The 19,445-nt window shown below is 41.5% G+C and overlaps 1 protein-coding gene across 5 annotated transcripts in view; it reads left to right on the plus strand.

The window, feature by feature from the left end:
• The first annotated feature begins 1,045 nt into the window (after positions 1 to 1,045).
• The window catches only part of ERCC6 (ERCC excision repair 6, chromatin remodeling factor), a 77,141-nt gene continuing 58,741 nt past the window's right edge, over positions 1,046 to 19,445 (plus strand). For 3 of the 5 annotated variants that reach the window (XM_039233693.1, XM_039233696.1, XM_039233697.1), the window contains exons 1-5: positions 1,046 to 1,110; positions 6,065 to 6,500; positions 8,330 to 8,450; positions 11,682 to 11,793; positions 15,580 to 16,297. In XM_039233693.1, coding sequence (XP_039089624.1) covers positions 6,079 to 6,500; positions 8,330 to 8,450; positions 11,682 to 11,793; positions 15,580 to 16,297 — 1,373 coding nt within the window. In that variant the 5' untranslated portion in view covers positions 1,046 to 1,110; positions 6,065 to 6,078. Of the gene's footprint in view, positions 1,111 to 4,199; positions 4,300 to 6,064; positions 6,501 to 8,329; positions 8,451 to 11,681; positions 11,794 to 15,579; positions 16,298 to 19,445 lie in introns of those variants that run through there. The other 2 variants (XM_039233695.1, XM_039233694.1) reach the window with 2 other exon arrangements.

Below are 19,445 nucleotides of genomic sequence, written 5' to 3' on the forward strand. Positions count from 1 at the left end.
GCTGTGAAAGTGCTTATAATGTAAAATGTGTTAAAATCCAAAGTAGTAAGTGTTACAGTAGAGATATTGACTACTCCTGGGCTACTCCTTGGGTAAAGATGTTTCCTCCCTTCCTTCTGAACCTAGGTGTGGACATTTTGTTTCTTCAAATGCTCCAAACAAAAATTCTCATTTTAGCTCAAAATTCTTTTTACCTCTTTGATATCAGGACAGATATTAAATGATTGACTCAGTAATGCAGTGAAGACATTCACGTAGGCCCACTATACACTGTCCCAGCCCAAGTATGTGTGTGGGAGGTGGAGGGGCAACATCGATATATAAGCTCTCTCCCTATTGGAGTGCTAATAGCCGTGCCAGATGACCAACAGGGATCACAACGTCTACCAGCATGTGGCTAATTGAAATGTGACACTCAAGCCAGCTCCCTTCCCCAAACTTACTGTCTTTGGGCTTCGCGGTTAATTGAAAGCATTTATATTCTCGTGGCACATGTGTACCTTTCTCTCTCTCTCTTTCTCTGGAAACACGTCTTTTAATTCTAATCGCTCTTCTAGAGGAGCATTTAAAAAAATTTTTTTAAAATGTTTTATTTCTGAGAGACAGAGAGAGAGACAGCGTGGGCAGGGGAGGGTCAGAGAGAGGGAGATACAGAACCTGAAAGGCTCCAGGCTCTGAGCTGGCTGTCAGCACAGAGCTCCAAGCGGGGCTCGAACCCACGAACTGCGAGATCGTGACCTGAGCCGAAGTCGGACGCTTAACCGACCGAGCTATCCAGAAGCCCCTAGAGGAGTATTTTTTGATCAGGAGTGAAGCGCAGGCCCAAGCCACAGAGCCCATCATTAGCCCAGACTACCATTACAGGCGACTCGCAAGTAGTAAGGGAAGGCTTCGCCGCACCCTCAAATCACGTGACCTCGCCTGCCGCTCAAGGCAGCCCGGCGCAAGCACAGTAGGTCCCACCCACGCACGCCCGTCAGGTCACGCTTGGGGGGCGGTGCTTACGGCGGACTGAAGACGCATGCGCCGCAGCCAGCCCCAGTCTGGCTTTCGCGGCTGTCGGCGGTGGCGCCGTCTGCGTTTCCGTACGGGTGGCCGCGCGGCCCTGGGGTGAGTGTTCGGGTGGCCGGGCTAAACGTCGGGCAGGGGGTCTGTGGGCCCCGCTCGGACTCCCAGGCACCCACGGCCTCGCCTCAAGCATCTGACCGCCGTGAAGGATCCCATCCGTGGGGGCGGCCGAGAGCTGGCCCTCGGGTCTAGCGTGCGCTTTCCGTGCCGGCGCACCTGCGGCCGGAAGTGACGAAGCAGCGCGCGCTCACCTGGGGCGGCGGGCGGTCGCTGTCTTCGGCCGCAGGCTAGCCGGCCAGCCACAAAACACCGACTTCTGACCTTTGTGTCGGCCCCGGCGCGTAAGGTCAGCGCGGCCCTGTTTGGAGTTTGTTACTTGAGAGATAGAATCGGGGTAAATTCAAGTCAAGCGCTTTGGGCATTGATACAGTCAAGTGGGAGTGCGTGGAGGAGGATTGAGCGGTCCGCATGTAAATACTGTAACATTGGTTTCCCATCGTCATTGCTGTCACCCTTTTCCAAGCTGCCGTCACTTTTCACCCGTGTGTCTCCCATTATCTCCTTGTACTGTGTCTTCTAATCCATTATCCATACAGTAGTCCGGGTGGTCTCTTACAAGCATGAAATAGGTCATAACCATCATCACCCCATTTAAAACTCTTAAAAATCATTCCATTGCACTTGGAATAAAATCCAAGTTAACGTTTTCCCAGGTCCTTTGTGATGCTGCCGACTCCATCTTCATTTATGCCCCACTCCCTCCCCAGCTAGGCATGTTTACAATAAAATATGCAAACCAGAATTCAGCTCTTCCCACAGAAGCCCCAGTGCTCGAAGAAGAGGATAATGAAGATACTATTTTCTCCAGGTGATTAAGCCTTGCAGAGTGTTAGAAGATATTCGGTAAGATTCGCCCAATGAATGGAGTCCTTATCAGCAACTTTAACTCAGTTATTCATGTAGGATAAAGTAAAAAAATTCACTGTGTTCCACCTTTCTTAATTTTCCGAAGTGCACCAGCTCACCAGCCTTAGAAATTACATGTTTCTTTGCAGAATGTTCACTCCACTTTTGGCCTGATTAATGCTGTTCATCCTTCAGACATTGGCTCAAATATCACTTTATCAGCCTCCCTTCTCACACCTGCCTCTGCATTGTCAATTAGGTTCCTTTGTTATTTTGTCCTAAAATATCCTGTTAATTTATAGCAGTTACCATAATTACATTTGTGTGTATAATTTATATATGAATATACATTTTGTATGTGTAAATATGTATACATGTGTATAATTTTTAAAATGTATGTCTTCCCCAAGAGATTCTAAGCTCTATGGGGACAGAAACTAGTTAACCTAGTACTTTGCCTGACATAATTGAAATTGTTGAATGGATGATTTATTTCACTTCTGAAACCCTTTATTTTAGGATGAGAACCTCCTGGTTTTCAACTCTCATTCCCAGCTTGCCTTTTGGTCTACAGTCATTCTCCAGGTGGCTTCTTGATGTCTCCTTCTCTCCTTCCCTCTTCCTATTCCAGTCCCTTCTGACTTTTTTTTTCCCCCACAGCTTGGACCCCAAGTTCAGTTACTTGAACTACTCTCCTCCTCAGCATCTGCATCCATGCTCTTTTGCCCTCTGTTACTTCTGCTCTGAAAACCCCCAACAGTGACTTTTCCCCTGGGACTGTTATGTTAATTAATGAAGGAGGAAATTGTACAGCCTTGGGAATTGTCAATCCATGGTTTTTGGGGGCCCTCCACACCTGTCACCAGTGTTTATCCTCCCTCAGCTTGTCTCTTTTATAGGACATTTATTCCAGATTTTTTATCCTCCAGCCTCCATCCCAACTTTGTCCCTTGGCTCAGGAGATGCCCAGACTTCTTACCTTGCGGCCTGTTTTCTCTGTGGTCCACCTCCACTTTCCTCCTCTGCACTTACAGATTTAGATACATCAAGATCATTCTTCTGCCAGAGTCGAGAAGGATTTTTCTTCTGTTTACATCTACACTTGGTCTTTCCCTGCTACTGTCCCCTCTACAACCTTCTCTGTAGGTTATCTACCTATACAGCTCCTTGCCCCTGTTGCATTCTGTAGTTTTTCTTGAGTTAATTCCAGCTGTCTGTCTCCCTCCCACAGGAGTAGGTTACCTACTTGTGGCCTCCATTTCCCAATCTACTCACCTAACTCACTGCAGTCTGGTTTTTGTGCCCATTGCTCCACTAACACTTCTTTTACTAAGATAATTAGTGACCTGCTAATTTCCAAATCCCTTCTGGTTTCGCTCATGAACTTGCCGTATTATTTCCCATTTTTGACCATTGCTTCTATTCTATTATTAGAAGTTTTCTTCAAACATCATTATTTTAATTTTGTTTTTGTACTACAATATTATTAAGATTTGTGATTGAATTGTCTTTTTTTTAAATTAAAAAAGGAATATTTGTATATGTACAAATAAGAACAATGAAAACAGAATTATTAATTGCAGCCGGTATGAAGGCTCTGAGCCAGAATCCTGCCCTCTGTATTGAAAATGCAGACTAGCTAATGGTAGAGGACCAAATTGATTCTTTCTTCTGAAAATAATCAGAAGGCACAAAAAAGGAACTTTTTACTCTGCTGTTCACTTTTAACCTTTGCAATGTTAGCATCTTACCCTCTGAAAGGATTTCTGGTACCTGTCATAGCTTTGGGATTCTTTGGGCTGTTTGCTTTGCTGATGCATCCACATCTCCTCCAGACCTTTCTCTTGAGCCCAGATTTGTACTTCTCACTGCGTGCTGGACATGTTACCTGTGGCTTATAAGCTCTCTACCAGCCCCTCCTTCTGTTTCTCATCTCCTTTCTTTCTGAGATTCTCATTTTTATGACTCAATTCACCAGTGACTCAGTTGTTCACATTGGACTTGTTATTTTATTTATTTATTTAAAATTTTTTTAATGTTTTTTATTTATTTCTGAGAGAGAGACAGCGTGAACAAGGGAGGGTCAGAGAGAGAGGGAGACACAGAATCCAAAGCAGGCTCCAGTCTCTGAGCTGGCTGTCAGCACAGACCCCAACGCAGTGCTCGAACCGACGAACCGTGAGATCATGACCTGGCCGAAGTCGGACGCTTAGCCAACTGAGCCACCCATGCGCCTCTGGACTTGTTTATTTTAGAGTCTTCTCTGAACCTTAATTCCGTTCAGCAGAATATGGAGGATGTTCTGTGTATCAAACCTTGGGCCAGGTGTTCAAATCTTAGCTTGTATATGTTTTTTTGTTTGTGTTTTGTTTTGTTTTTTTTAGCTCCAGACCCAATGGCTTGTCCCTTCCTCTGTATCCAGGTGGCCTTTTGTCGGTAGCTCTTCTACAGACCTGCCCTGTAGTGTTGTTGACATGTTTTTCCTCTCCTAGAGAGTGAGCTACTCTGGAGGCAATGGTGCTAAGTTCCTGGCATCTTTGTATCCTAGTGCTTGGCCACCAGGATGGTTTTATTTAATGAGAAATCAGTGGGGCTTAGTGGGAGAGCTTCTGGTCATTTCATATGAGTAAAGTTTCTGTAGTGAAAGAAACCTTCGTTTATTCACAGTTAAATAAAAAGCAAGGCTGTTGGTTATTGGATTGGTTTTTGATGTATTTATTAGTTATACAGTCAATATAGTGAATACATTTTCATTCAAGGAGTTCCTGAGTATGTAGAGTAAAATATAAAAGCTTCCTTTATTCTTCCCTGGTCCTTCTGCTTCCCCCTCCCCAGTGGTGTAATATGTATCTCCAGATCACTTTGAATGCATTCCATACACACACATGGAGGTATACATTTTTTTATCCAACATAAATGTGTTCATACTGGGGAAAATTTTTTTTTTTTCAGTTTACAAGGCTTTTATATCATTGTCACTAAAAACACTTAATGCTTGTATTAAATTATTGACGTGCTATAGTAAACATCCTTATATACATGTGAGTATTTCTCTGGAATAAATACCTGCTCATGTGCATTTTAAGTCTTGATAGATATTGTTAAATTGCTTTCCAAAAGAGCTTTAGTAATTTGTATTCCTACCATCATACGGGGGTGGATCTTCCTGTTCTGTACTGGATTATTATCAGGCCCAACCTGTTTCTGCTGACCTGATTTGCAGCAAATTGTACATTTAAATGGGGTTATTTTTGAGAGTATTTAATCTTTCTCAGATTCAGATTTGAGTGGTGCTATTATGTCTTGTTTGGAGTTTCTGTTTATTAGAGTAAATGTTTAGCTTAAAAGTTTCTAGTGTCAGATTCATAGAGAAGCTTATTCCTTACTTCACTAAATTTGCATATCATAGTTGTGTTTCTGTTATTGGGAATCCTTTGTGCCATAATGCAGTGAAAATGCTAACTTGGAAAGCAGCAAGCAGTCAATGACTTCAGTTGATTTGAGGAAGATTCTTAGGGCATCAGCCAAGATTTTGGTTGCCAGCTTTCTTGGCTGGCTCCCCAAATGTCTTTTGTTGCTGCTACTGCATTTCTTCCTTCTTATTTGTATTTTTCTTCTTTTTTTTGGTTAATTTTTCTTATTATTAAAAGTCAAGAATATGTGTAGCTAGTGCCCTTTTAAGAAAAGTAGTATTTGGAAACTTGAATGTATCTAAGTGGAGGATTATTATTTGATCTTTTGAGAAATCCGTCTTCTTTAATTACAAAATTATTAAGAAGAAAATTTTTTTAAGAAAAAATTATTTAAATGTATTTAGTTTTGAGAGAGACAGAGTGCGAGTGGGGGTGGGTGGGAGGGCAGATAGAGACACAGAATCTGAGGCAGGCTCCAGGTTCTGTGCTGTCAGCACAAAGTCTGATGCGGGGCCCGAATCCACAAACCATGAGATCACGACCTGAGCTGAAGTGGGCACTCAACCAACTGAGCCACTCAGGTGCCCCTTTTAATTATAAAATTTTTAAGAAACTATATAGAAATCAATCTTTATAACCAAGAAACTTATTACGTCCTTTTTTTTTTTTAATTTTAGATAGTCTGTAGAGGATGCAGAATGCGATAATCCCCCACGCAAGTCAACCTCAGGAGCAAGACTGTTTACGGAGTCAGTGTGTCAGTGATAAACAAGAAATGACAATCAAGCAAGAAAATGATGGCAGTGCAGAGGTGGAGGAAAGCCTCCCCTCTTGTTCCTCTGCTAATGGACCATCCACTTCTGCCGAGGGCTGTTCATCAGAAGTTCTGAGGAGAGGGCCAGCCCCGCTGCACATCGACAGGCATCAGATACAGATGGTGGAGCTGAGTGCGCAGGCCCTTGAACTGCAGGGGTTGGGTGTGGATGTGTATGATCAGGACGTGCTGGAACAGGGCGTGCTTCGGCAGGTGGACAGCGCCATTCATGAGGCCAGCCGTGCGGCCCAACTGGCTGATGCAGAGAAGGAGTATCGATCAGTCCTGGATGACCTCACGTGAGTGTGGACCATCTTCTCTGATTGCACAACTTGTGTTTACATGTGACAGAGAAATTCAGAAAATAGCTGTAGTCCAGAAATTTAGGAGATTGGTAGAACCTCTGATTTGAAAGATGAAGTCAGTTAGGGCAGCCTTCGACCTTGTATGTGAACCCTAGCCCTTTCCCTCTGGAGCAGCACTGAACATGGTAGTTAGGGTCCCCGTCCAGCTCACAGTAGCCTGTGTATGCGTAATGTCCTGGAGAGAAGTTCTGTTCTGAGTGCCCCAGAACTCACAAGCATGCGCACAAAAATGGTTTGCAGGACGAGTGTACCTAAAGGTGTGATGTATCCTACTCAAGATACCAGGAACACACCCACCCCCTCACATTTTTCTCTTGTCCTATAGTTTCTTTCCAGTTTCCTGTGTCTAATCCAAGTGTCAGTCTTGGTAATTTTTTAGATTTGCATTTCTAGAAATAATGAGAAACAACTCCTTGCTTTTCCTTTCTTCTGTCCTACTTGTAACTCTGTTGGAAAGATGAAGTCCCTTGGAGACTTCATTTGTGTTTTAGAGGAAAAACAGGCCCTGGACCTGGGCTAAAAAGTGGGGCATGTGAAAGATTGAACTTCCTCCCCATTGCCAGTCTACCCTGTCGTGACCAATGTTCTAGGCGGTGTCAGGCAAGTAAGAAGGAGGAGAGAAATGGGTGGAGGGATGGTGCGGTCTCGGGTGGGGTGCTGGGGAAGGGGAGAGGTGGGACTGTTGTCTGCCCTCAGTGGGGGAGACTGTGGTGCAGATAGATGCTGTGGGAATTTCTGCCAGCACCTTCTTGGTGGGTTCTTTGGGCCTGTTGAGTAGCACATATTCTGGATTACTTGTACTCTGACCTCTGGGTGTAAGGAGCTTGACTCCTTATAATGAACATACCTTTACATTTGACCTGCTGCTTGCACAGGTGACAGCGGAGTGCTGTAGAATTACAACACAGGTTAACACTAGAGCAATGGTGACACGTGGTTAGACTGCCAGTAACTTGCATTGATAACATCTTTTATCCTGAAAACCACAAAGGATACGAACAGCAAGTTACATAAGTGGCAAGATTGGATCTGTGTTTTGAAAATTGGGAGTTTACCATTCTCTGGTGTGTATCTTAGGGGCAGTGTATTATAGGTTGATTTTTTCCCCCTTCACACTGTAAAATGTAATGCTACAGCAAGTAAGTCTTCCAATATTGTGAAAGAAAAGTAATTGTCACAGATATCTGACTTCTATAAGAAAATGTATAAGCATTTTTAGTTATTTTCCAAACGTTGGATGACTTCCATAATGGGGCTTTAAAAACCCATGTATGGGTTGTTGATAATGGGGGAGGGTATGTGTGTTTGGAGCAGGAAGTTTATGGGAGTTTCTGTACCTTCCTTTCAGTTTTGCTGTGAACCTAAAACTATTCTAAAAAAATAAAATCTTTAAAAAATAACAACCAAACCATGTACATGCATTTTTTCATCTAAAAGGTAACTTACTGCACACTGTTTTAGCACAGTTTCTCTTGAATAGAGTAGACCCTTAAAATGCTTGTAGAATGAATGAAACAGCTTACAAATGGTAATGTGCTGATTTAAATCAGCTAGATCAAAGAAAACACTTAGCAGTTATCTTAACTTGTAACAACCCTTCAAGGTCAGTATGTGGCCAAACAGAATATGCATTCTGGTTTAGTTTCTTTTATCTTTTAGTTAACAAGAAGTAAAAGGACATTGTTTTAGCATTTCTGTTATCTCACAGTATTAAAAAAAAATGTTACTAGAGTGCAAAATAGACATTGTATCTTATTTTTCAGGTCATGTAGGACATCACTAAGGCAAATCAATAAAATTATTGAACAACTTAGCCCTCAAGCTGCCACCAACAGAGATGTCAGCAGGAAACTAGATTCCGTAAAACGACAGAAGTATAATAAGGTGAATCCAAATAACACATTAAGTATTGCAGTTTTGAAAAAGTCATCATTTCTGTTTGTTTAATATTTAGGAAGTATTCTGAAAAGTAGTTAAAATATGTGAAGCATGTATCCATAATAAAAAATTTTGAGTTCCTTTTGTATGTTTAATTTTTCAGCTGTTTTCCTTTAATACCTCCTGTTAAAGAATATGTTTTAGGGGCACTCAGGTGGCTTCGCCTTTTAAGGGTCCAACTCTTGATTTCAGCTCAGGTCATGATCTCATGGCTTGCTGGATCAAGCCCTGTGTTGGACTCTGCGCTGACAATATGGAGCTTGCTTGGGATTCTTTTTCTGCCCCTCCTATAAATAAACATTAAAAAATATTTTTAAAAATACACACACATATACACATATTTGGGAAACATTCCCTTGTTGGCTTTGTGTGCTGTCTTATTGATGTTTAGGATTATAGTCTTCCTTGCTTTGCTGTTTTCTTTTACCCAGCTTAGCCTCCTATTTGGCATGCTGACCTCTCATCCAGTCTCCTTGTGTGGGGTGGATTTTCTTTTTCCCTGCTTAGCTACTGCTTGTACTGATTGTGTACACCATGCTTCCTGTTGCTACAGCCATACCCCTCACACACTCTGCTCACTGTTCTGAGAGGCCAGCATTAGATATTACAGTCATCACCCAGACACACTGAAGGATCTGCACTGAGGGTTGTATAACTTCATGGTAGGGAAGATCTGTTGCTTATGAGATTGGGTTGTTTTTTTTTTTAATAAAATTGTTTTTATGAGGTTTGAAGCAGTTTTTAGAATTACGTGTGCTATATGAAAATATATTGGAGTAGGTAGGAATGACTAGTTTTGATCATTTGATCCAAAATGTCGTCCAAAATGACTAGCAGATACTCTTGTGCTTGCAGTTGACTCACTGCAGTGAGTAAAGTCCTTACATTTCTTACTTAAGCTCCACTAGTAGATGCATATAGACTTAGTTCCTCCTTTTGCTTTCTGCTAACCAGTCCATTGTCTTCACTACCCCATCTTCTCTTACCTACCACCAGAATAGCAGTCCAAAGGCCAGAGCTCGCAGTGGCTTCAGGCAGCCGTGGTCTCCACTTTGGGGACATATGGCCTCTTGTTGGAACATGTAAATTAATGTGCAGAGACCTCTGATCTTTGGCTTCTGGTGAGCTGAAGTTTCAAGGAGCAGCGAGGACCAAACTTTGGGCCATTTTAGTTATTAGTCTAACTGAGTTGTATATTCCTATCTAAGGTAGTCCATTGATGGTTAGACTATTCGGAGAGAAACACTGTTTGTTTTGTGTTTTGAGAATTGGTGTCTGTGTGTGTGTGGTTTTTTTTTTTAGAGAGTTGGGGAGAGGGACAGAGGGAGAGAGAAAGAGATAGAGAGGGAGAATCTTAAGCAGGCTCCACGCTCACATGGAGCCCAACGTGAGGCTCTATCCCATGACCCTGGGATCATGACCTGAGCCAAAATCTGGAGTTGGACACTCAACTGACTGGGCCAGCCAGGTACCCTGAGAAATGAGATTTAATTTAAAATCTGTTTAAATGAGATTAAATGAGGGAAAGACTGAAAGAAAATGAAATGCAGTTTACTATCCCACACTCATATTTGGTGTTTAAACATTATTGACCTTGGGAAGAACCAGGTTCCTTAGGCCTAGTTAATTGGCAAGGCCCTAGGAATGACTACATAGCTGAGCTCTGGTGATGTAGAGGGAGATAAGACAAAGAAGGGTGATGGGTGGGTAGGGTAAAAGAGTATATCAAAATGTATATTCCTTTTTTTTTAAATATTTGTTTTGAGAGAGAGAGAGAATGTGAGCAGAGGAGGGACAGAGAGAGAGGGGGGAAAGGGAAAGAGAATCCCAAGCAGTGTCCGAGCTGTCCATGCGGAGACTGATGTGGGGCTTGATCCTGTGAACCACAAGATTATGACTCAGGCCAAAATCAAGAGTCAGAGGCTCAACTGACTGAGCCAGCCAGGCACCCCTATATTCCTTTTTTTTTTTTTTTTTTTTTTTAAGGACTATGTCCTAAGTTGGATTCTTTTTTTTTTTTTTTTAAATAGTTTATTGTCAAGTTGGTTTCCATATAACACCCAGTGCTCATCCCCACAAGTGCCGTCACCCACTTCCCCTCTCCCCCACCCCCATCAGCCCTCAGTCTGTTCTCAGCATTCAAGAGTCTCTCATGGTTTGCCTTCCTCCCTCTCCCCGACTATTTTTCCCCTCCTTCTCCCCCACAGTCCTCCGTTAAGTTCCTCCTAATCCTCCTATACGTGCAAACATATGGTGTCTGTCCTTCTCTGCCTGACTTATTTCGCTCAGCATAACGCCCTCAGGTTCCATCCATGTTGCTATACATGGCCAGATTTCATTCTTTCTCATTGCCATGTAGTATTCCATCGTATAGATAAAACACATCTTGATCCATTCGTCAGTTGATGGACACTTAGGCTCTTTCCATGTTTTGGCTATTGTGGAGAGTGCTGCTATGAACATTGGGGTACATGTGCCCCTATGCATCAGCACTCCTGTATCCCTTAGATAAATACCTAGCAGTGCTATTGCTGGGTCATAGGGGAGTTCTATTGTTAATTTTTTGAGGAACCTCCACACTGTTTTCCAGAGGGGCTGTACCAGTTTACATTCCCACCAATAGTGTAGGAGAGTGCCCGTTTCTCCACATCCTCGCCAGTATCTAGATTCCTTTTAAAATCTTGTGATTGGGTAGAATACTATAAAGGACAATCATAAATATGGTAGGTTATCAAAGGGGACTGACTTTTTCCAAGTGTTTGAACATTTGTGTTTATATTTCTTATTCCACAGCCTGTTGACCTCATAGCCCATTGGTTGGTAAGGTCAGAAACAAAAGTTTAATAATTTGCCCAGTGTGTAGTGGGGAAAACTGAGTAGAGCTGTTACACCTCGTAGGTCAGCAGAGAGTCAGTACATGTGAACTTAAGTACTCAGGCACATAGATAGCTGTGGGGCTCAGCCAGGAGAGTGGGTGCGGACAGTTATGCCTGCCTGATGGAAATGCTTTGAGGCCTGCTTCCTGCTAGAAAAGTGGCAGTTGCTCAAATAAGGTTCTATTTAATAATAGTAACATGGAATTTCTGTTTTATTTTGCTCTTAAGGTGTTTAAATTTATCTTTTGTATTTAACAATAAATCATGGCTGTTTTCTGTATTCAATATTTTATCATTTAAGGAACAACAGTTAAAGAAGATTACAGCAAAACAAAAACGTCTCCAGGCCATCCTTGGAGGAGCAGAGGTCCAAGTTGAAATAGATCATGCTGGTCTAGAGGAGGAGGATACAGGTGAGGATACTGGGAACGGTGGCTCCTGGTTCTTGAATTGGTGCCTGATGCCTGTAAGTTGGTGGAAGGTATCTCCTCAGTCATGGCCAGGGTTCCCGAAAAATGTGTTTCTTTGTGTTAGTGTTAAAACAGAATTAGGAAAATTTTATTCTCTACTTCTGCAGAACCAAATCTTTTTCAAGTTATGTGGGGCTTTTAAAGAATGAAAGTAAATGTTTAACTCCTTCTACTAGAGGTTCCTGGTCACATTTGGTATTATGTTTAGTAAATTAGGGAGCTTAGCCTTCTTTTGTAGTTAATTTTGTAGAGACAACTAACGTTTTGATCAAATTACATTTTTAGGCCCAACATCATTAGTCAGCATTCGTAGAATTGCTTTTACATATATTTTTGGGAAATGTTTGGCAGGCTTTCCAAGCATCACTTCGTTTATGAAAAGGCATCTTCATTCAGGTTATACTATGGCTATAATTTTTTTTTTTATTACTGCCTTGGATGGATATCTTTTGGAAAACCTTTTGGGAAAATGCATAAGCCCTGAAATGAATTATCTTTGTGGTCTGTGAGTGTATGTGTGTGTGGGTGTGTATTTAGAAATTGTTGGAAGCTGCTCAGTCATTTAATACTTGAAATATAGATTGAAGCTCCTTAGCATTTAAGCTTTCCAAACAAATGTCTTCTACCAGCTCCAGAAAATTATTCAATAAGACAGGGGAATTATTATGAAGAATTGAGGCAGTATAAAAAAAATACAAGACTGGGACACCTTGGTGGCTCAGTTGGTTAAGCGTTCCTGACTCTTGGTTTCAGCTCAGGTCATGATCTCATGATTCATTAGGTCAAGCCCTGTGTTGGGCTCTGAGCTGACAGTGTAGAGCCTGCTTGGGAGTCTCTCTCTCCCTCTTTCTCTGTCCCTCTTGTGCAAGTATGCGTTCTCTCTGTCTCTCTCAGTAAATAAATAAACATTAAAAAAAAATAGTGACATGAACCTTTTAGAAGTTCGGTTTCTGAATTCATTGGGCCTGTAACCAAGGCTTTCTCCTACTGTGAGTCCGTGTACTCATTATTCCTGTCTGACTGCCTAAAACCTGCCACTGCATTTTATCTGCTCTTGCTTCTTTGGTAAAACTTTGCTCAGGATTAATAGACTTCCCCAGTTCCAAATGCCCCTTTTCATTCTTGTTCTACCTGGCCTGTCTGTAGCAGCTGATACTTCTGTTTTCCAGGATCCCAGTCTCTCCTGTTTTTCCTTTTGCCCCTCTGACCATTTCTATAGTGGGGTTATTTTTGGTTTTGTTTTGTTTGTGTTTGTGTTTTAGGGAGAAGGTGTGGGGTGGGAAGTATAGGGTGAGGGTGGAGGCATTAACAAGCTAATTCTAAAATTGATATAAAAATGTATTGGGCCAAGAAGAGTCCATTTTTTTTTTTTTTTTAATGTTTATTTATTTATTTTGAGAGAGTACGTGAACCTGGGAGAGAGAGGGGGGGTGAAGAAAGAATCCCAGGCAGGCTCTGTACTGTCAATGCAGAGTCCAGTGTGGGGCTCGACCTCACGAACTGAGAGATCATGACCTGAGCTGAAATCAGGAGTTGGATGCTCAACCGACTGAGCCACCCAGCCATCCCAAGAAAAGTCAGTCTTGACGAAGAACAGAATATCAAGACCTATTATCAAGCTACAGTAATTAAGACAGTGGGTATTGGCACAAGGAAAGACAAATAGATCAGTGGGACAGAATATAGGGTCCAGCAAACAGACCCACCCATATGTGGCTACTTGGTTTATGACAGATGTGGCAGTGCAGTGCTGTGGGGAAGTGCCATCTTTTCAGTAAGTGGTACTGGGTTAATTCACAAGATAAAATGAATCTTGGCCCATTACACTATGTAGAGAGATAAATTCTGAAAGGATTATAAAAATGTAAAGGTGAGTGGTAAAATAAAGCATTTAGAATATAGCATAGGAAAGCATCTTCATGATTTTGGGGCAAAAACTTAATGAGACACAAAAATGCTTTCTGTATAGGAAAAGATTTGATAAGTGACCTATATCACAACTAAACTTCTATTCATCAAAACAGCCTTAAGAAAGTGAAAAGGCAAGCTGCAGAATGGGAGAAGATAGTTGCAATACATGTATTAGTTGAAGGACACGAATCCAGAGTGTATTAAAGAACTCTTAGGAAAGGGTTAAAGACTTGAACATTGTCTTCAAAAGAAGCTGTTCAGAAGGTTCATAAACCTATGAAGAGGTACCCTAGTTTATTAGTAGGGAAATACAAATTATAGCCACATAGTGGTACCATTACACAACTTCCAGAATAGCGAGAATGGTAAGAATTGAAACTCTCAAACACTGTTGGTGGAACTTAAAATTAATAGGACCATTTTGGAAAACTGTTTGGCAGTGTCTGCTAGAGCTTAACACACCCAAAGAATTATGTACAAATGTATTTCTGAAGGATGTGTACTAGAATATTGACGGCAACATAATTCATAGTAGCTAAAACCTGGAAACCACCCAAATGTCCATTAACAGTGGAATGGAAAAATTGTAGTATACTTATATAATACAATACTAATAGCCATGAGAATTAACAAACTGCAACTATATTCAGCAATAAGGATGACTCTCACAAGCATGATGTTTACAGCAAAATAAGCCAGACACAAGAGTACAAACATTTCCATTTACATAAGATTCAAAGCTAAGTACGTTTGGTTTGTGGCATTCATAGTATGGTCAGTCATCATTGTAGGGTGGAGACTTGAGGGTGTCATGATGGGTGGTGTACCCAGGCGTGCTGGTGATTTCTGTTTTCTTGATCTGGGTGTTGGTGTATGGGTATGTTTTTTCCTTGAAAATTCACTGAGCTGAACACTTAGTATTTGTGTGCTTTCTGATGTGTATTGTTCATCACTGCAAGTTTAGTGAAAAACTGGTTACAAGAAATGTAGATTTTTAGAATAGGGATTCCTCCTGTTCAGCCTTACTACATTGGTATTTCGGCTATGGGTGAAGTAATTTTGCCAGAGATTAAGTTCCGCTAATGAAAGAGGGATGATATCTGGGTGACTTTATATTGCCATGGTATGACTTCCGAACTTAGTTTCTCTTTTCTGTTAGTTTGCACATTTAACACCGTGCTGTCCAGGAGACCTGTTTGCAGTTATGGAAGTGCTGTCTGTGTTGTCCATCAAGGGAGCCATTAGACACATACGGCTCAGTGAGCACTTGAAATATGGCAGGTGAATCTGAGGAACTGAATTTTTGACTTAAGTAGTCACATGGTGACTGTCACATTGAGCAGTGCAGAGCGAATGTTTATGTTTCACCTATGTAGGTGCATACAGATTCTTTATATGTTTTCAGTTTTACTACCTCTTGAATTTAAGTCCATGTTAATGTTGGTATTTGAAGTGACATGGAAACTTGGGAGATCGCTTCCTTGGGGGCTCCTCTTTAATTGGTAAGGAAACAGAGAAACATGTATGTTACATATGAGTAGGTCTGTCTTTAGATACACAGAGAGTACATGTATAATGCATTATTTTAGAAAAGTTACTAAGAAATCACCTTTTTGAATAGGAATGTATCGAATGGGCATGATGAATGCTGTAATAAATTTTATTCTAGTTTTTCTATATAATTTGCTTTAGTACATCCATGGTATGTTTTTAAAATGTGAGTTGTTTGTAGGTACTATTTATTGGAAAGTGAGTATTTCTGTTGTACTCCTGGAAAGGTGTGCTCTAGTGCCCAGTTCATTGTTGTCCCTCTTTCAGAACCGGGGCCGTCCTGTCTCGGCAGCATGCTCATGCCTGTCCAGGAAACTGCTTGGGAAGAGCTCATCCGCACTGGCCAGATGACACCTTTTGGAACCCAAATCCCTCAGAAACAGGAGAAAAAGCCTAGAAAACTAATGCTCGATGAAGCATCAGGCTTTGAAAAGTATTTGGCAGATCAAGCAAAATTGTCTTTTGAGAGGAAGAAGCAAGCTAGTAATAAAAGAGCAGCTAGGAAAACTGCGGCCTCAGGCTCTTCTGAGCTGAGCACAACCCTCAGTGGAAACAAAGCAAGTGAGCGAAGCAAAGTTCTCTCAAAAACAGATAAGCGCTTGAAAAAGCACATCAAGAAGCTTCAGAAAAAGGCTCTTCATTTCCAGGGGAAAGTGGGTTTGCCAAGAGGAAAGAAACCTTTGGAGTCCGACGTGAGGCCAAAGGCAGAGGGCACCTCTGAAGGCGAAGAGTCTGAATACCTCCCCACGGAGGAGGAGCAGGAGGAGGCCGAGGGGGCTGAGCTGATTGGAGAAGGCCCTGACTGTGCGCTGAAAGCCGTGCTCAAGCACCGGAAACGGCAGAAAAAAGTCATGGGACCGGAGATCGAGGATGACTTTTTTCCAAGTTCTGGGGAAGAAGCAGAAGCCACCTGTGGAGGAGGAGGTCGGAAAGTAGTGAGATGCCGAGATGATGGAGATGAAGATTATTATAAGCAGCGGTTAAGGTCAGTCTGCAGATCTAAACAGATTGTTCTGCTTGTTTTATCTTAGGCGGCAGTTTTATTAAATAAGGATTCTAGATTCAGCTTAATGTCTTAGAGCCTGTTTATCCAAAGGTTGGACTTCCTGCAGCCTTAGCCTTCTAGAACCGGCAGAGCCCCCGAGTCCCCGGTAGAGCTGATGCGTGGAATGCTTCTAACTTCTGTATCTTCATTCAGATTTGGGATGAGTCTCAGAAGAAAAACTTAGGGGAAGGGCTGGGGCAAGATGCATGCAGAGGACTGAAGTGTGAGATGTATGCCCTTACACTCACAGAGGTCACCTATAGCAGGGGTCAGGGGAAGGCTGGCTTGTATAGTGTATGTTGGGTGATTTTTTTTTTTCTTTTGAAGCAGTAATGTAATTGTGGAGGACTTTACTCCAAAAAGAAGCTGAAATTTAAGCTTTGGTGTATGAATGAATAAGCTTGTTTTCTTAAGTTCCTCCTTCCTTGTCTTGAGAAAGTAGTCATCTATAGAATTATAAACCCCTGTCATACTGCCAAAAGTGTATTTCGTGTGCATTGCATACCTTTCCTTTTCACTGTCATTTTTATGCTGGAGATTGACTTTGGCTTTCTTTTCATGACCCTCTCAGTATAAGATACAAATAAGATAAAAGGGAAGGTGAATGTTTTCATTCAGGAAGTCAATTGCTACGTATTTTTTGTGAGCTCTGGAAAATGGTCTGTATGCTGCAGGTATCCAGTGTGTCCCACTGAGCATGACCCTGCCATGCCTCAGATCTTCCACATGAGCTTACTAAACACTAAGAAGGTCAGAGGGAAAGGGGATCTGTTTAACAGATAAATAGATAAAATAAAAAGATCCCCGTATTTATTAATTTAAAAAAATTTTTAATGTTTATTTTTGAGAGAGAGAGACAGATTGTGAGTGGAGGAGGGGCAGAGAGAGAGGGAGACACAGAATCCGAAGCAGGATCCAGGCTCTAAGCTGTCAGTATAGAGCCTGACATGGGGCTCGATCTCATGAGCTGTGAGATCATGAACTGAGCGGAAATTGGACACTCAACCAGCTGAGCCACCCAGGTGCCCCAACAGATTACTTTTTAAGTGTTTGCTCCTAGGATGGCTTTTTCCCAGTCCTCAACAGTTTTTTTTTTTTCTCTTATTTTCCATGTAGGAAGACATAGTTTATTGTTTCTTGTAGCTTTCCACTGGCCTTCACGAATGCAGGTTGTCCTGATATTTTTTCTTCTTTTACTTAGAGCTGATGACCCACATTCAGATTATCTTGTATACTCCCTAACCTTTTATTTATTTATTTATTTTTATTTATTTTGAGAGAGAGCGCGCTTGGGGGAGGATCATGGGGGAAGAGGAGGGTGAAGAGAGAGAGAGGGGTTCCTAAGCAGGCCCCATGCCATCAGCACAGAGCTGGGACTAGGGCTCGAACTCCTGAACAATGAGAACATGACCTGAGCCGAAACCAAGAGAAGGATGCTTAACAAACGGCCACCCAGGAACCGCTGCATAACCTTTTAAAAGCAGAGGTGGCATAGTTTTTTTCCACACAGTTTGAGAACCTGTGACCTCAATCAGTTCCTAGAGCTGTTACAGTTATGCAGTGGTAAACCTTAAGTAGCATCCTTGAGGAGTGGCTTACATTTGTTTACTTCTCATTGCAACTTTAACTTTATTTTGTACATTTAATATCTGTAGAGTTGTTTGAAGGGTATGGCTGGATACCCTTGAATGCTGAGCAGTGTCAGTCTCTTTCTTACCTACTGTGGAGAGTTAATAAAAGTGTTAATATCAACATATTGATTGTAAATGGAGCAATATTTTCTTCCCATTCAATATTAAATTTATTTTTAAATGTATTAGTATCTTGACGAGAAGCAGTATATTTTGATTGAATTTTAAATATGGGTTTAGTTTAAATTCATGGCAATGCATTTTTCTTAATAATGTTAAGATTGTAGAACAATTATTTCCAAAGCTGTATCAAAGCCAGTTTTTTGCTAATGTTACATAAAATCTCAGATGAGTTTCAGAAATATCAATAACTCTAATTGCCACCAAAATACTATAGCTCTTAAAATTTCATGGCCATAGTTATTACGGCTGTTAAACTGCAGATACCACGTTGAAATGTTTGTTTTGCATCTCCTTGGATACTCTTTGGATTGGGGGAATGTTAAAAGAAAATGCTCTGGACTGAGAAGCGTTACTAAGAACATTTTAGAACTGCCAGCACTTTTTATGTTTTGTTACTTCTTGTTGCTGATCTTTGTAGACAGATTGAAATTGTAATGGTATTCCCCTGAGTGAAAACAAAAAAACCTTAGGCTTTTGCATCTTAGCAGTGGTTTGAGGAGGGATAATCAAAGCCCCATAGAGTTTGCAACACAGAAAATGAGTTTTTCATAATGGTTACAGTTTAGGAGTATGTACCTAAGCTAGGTGCCTTTTTTGAACTTGTACTGGTTATAATCCTGTTAATCATAATGCTCATTTAAACTTAGAAGTGAAAGTGGGTCCCTCTTAGACATCTTACCCCCTTTATTATCTGAGCTGGAGGGAGCATCTGTCTGAGGCCTTCTTTTAGTTCTAGTTAGTCCCAACTAGGCAACTTTGTTCTTAGCTGTTGCTAAGTGGGAATTTCCTATCAAGCCTTTTCTACAGCTTAACCTTTTCTGGAGCAGGATAACTGTTAGGATCCTACTTTTCTCTGACTCCACCCAAGACCTCTCAGATCAGTCTTGGAAGTGTTACTATTTTGTAAACTGCTCATGTATTTTTTGCCTTTTTCACGTTTGTATCCTGCTTCTGTCTCTGTACTAAGTTGCATTTCAAGGCTGTCTCTTCTGTGATATTCCTTGATTTTCACACTTCTGATGATGTCCCAGGAGGGATGAGCCAGTTCTTCGAAGTAAATATTCCATCGGTTCCTACTCATGTTATTGGTATGCAGATCCTAAAAAAAAATCCATTATTTTTTAATTTTAATTTTGTACAGCAGAGTTTCTGTTAGGGTATTGCTCTTAATTGTAAGAGTTGTAAGGTTTAGCTTTTCTTAAACTATATCGCTGTTGTAGAAAGTTGGGGCCTGGGAGCTCCAGAAGCCAAATAAAGACTGAATAGGATGGGCA

The sequence above is a fragment of the Hyaena hyaena genome, unplaced genomic scaffold, assembly GCF_003009895.1.
Source record: "Hyaena hyaena isolate Hyena2069 unplaced genomic scaffold, ASM300989v1 scaffold_78, whole genome shotgun sequence".
In the NCBI taxonomy this organism is placed as follows: domain Eukaryota; kingdom Metazoa; phylum Chordata; class Mammalia; order Carnivora; family Hyaenidae; genus Hyaena; species Hyaena hyaena.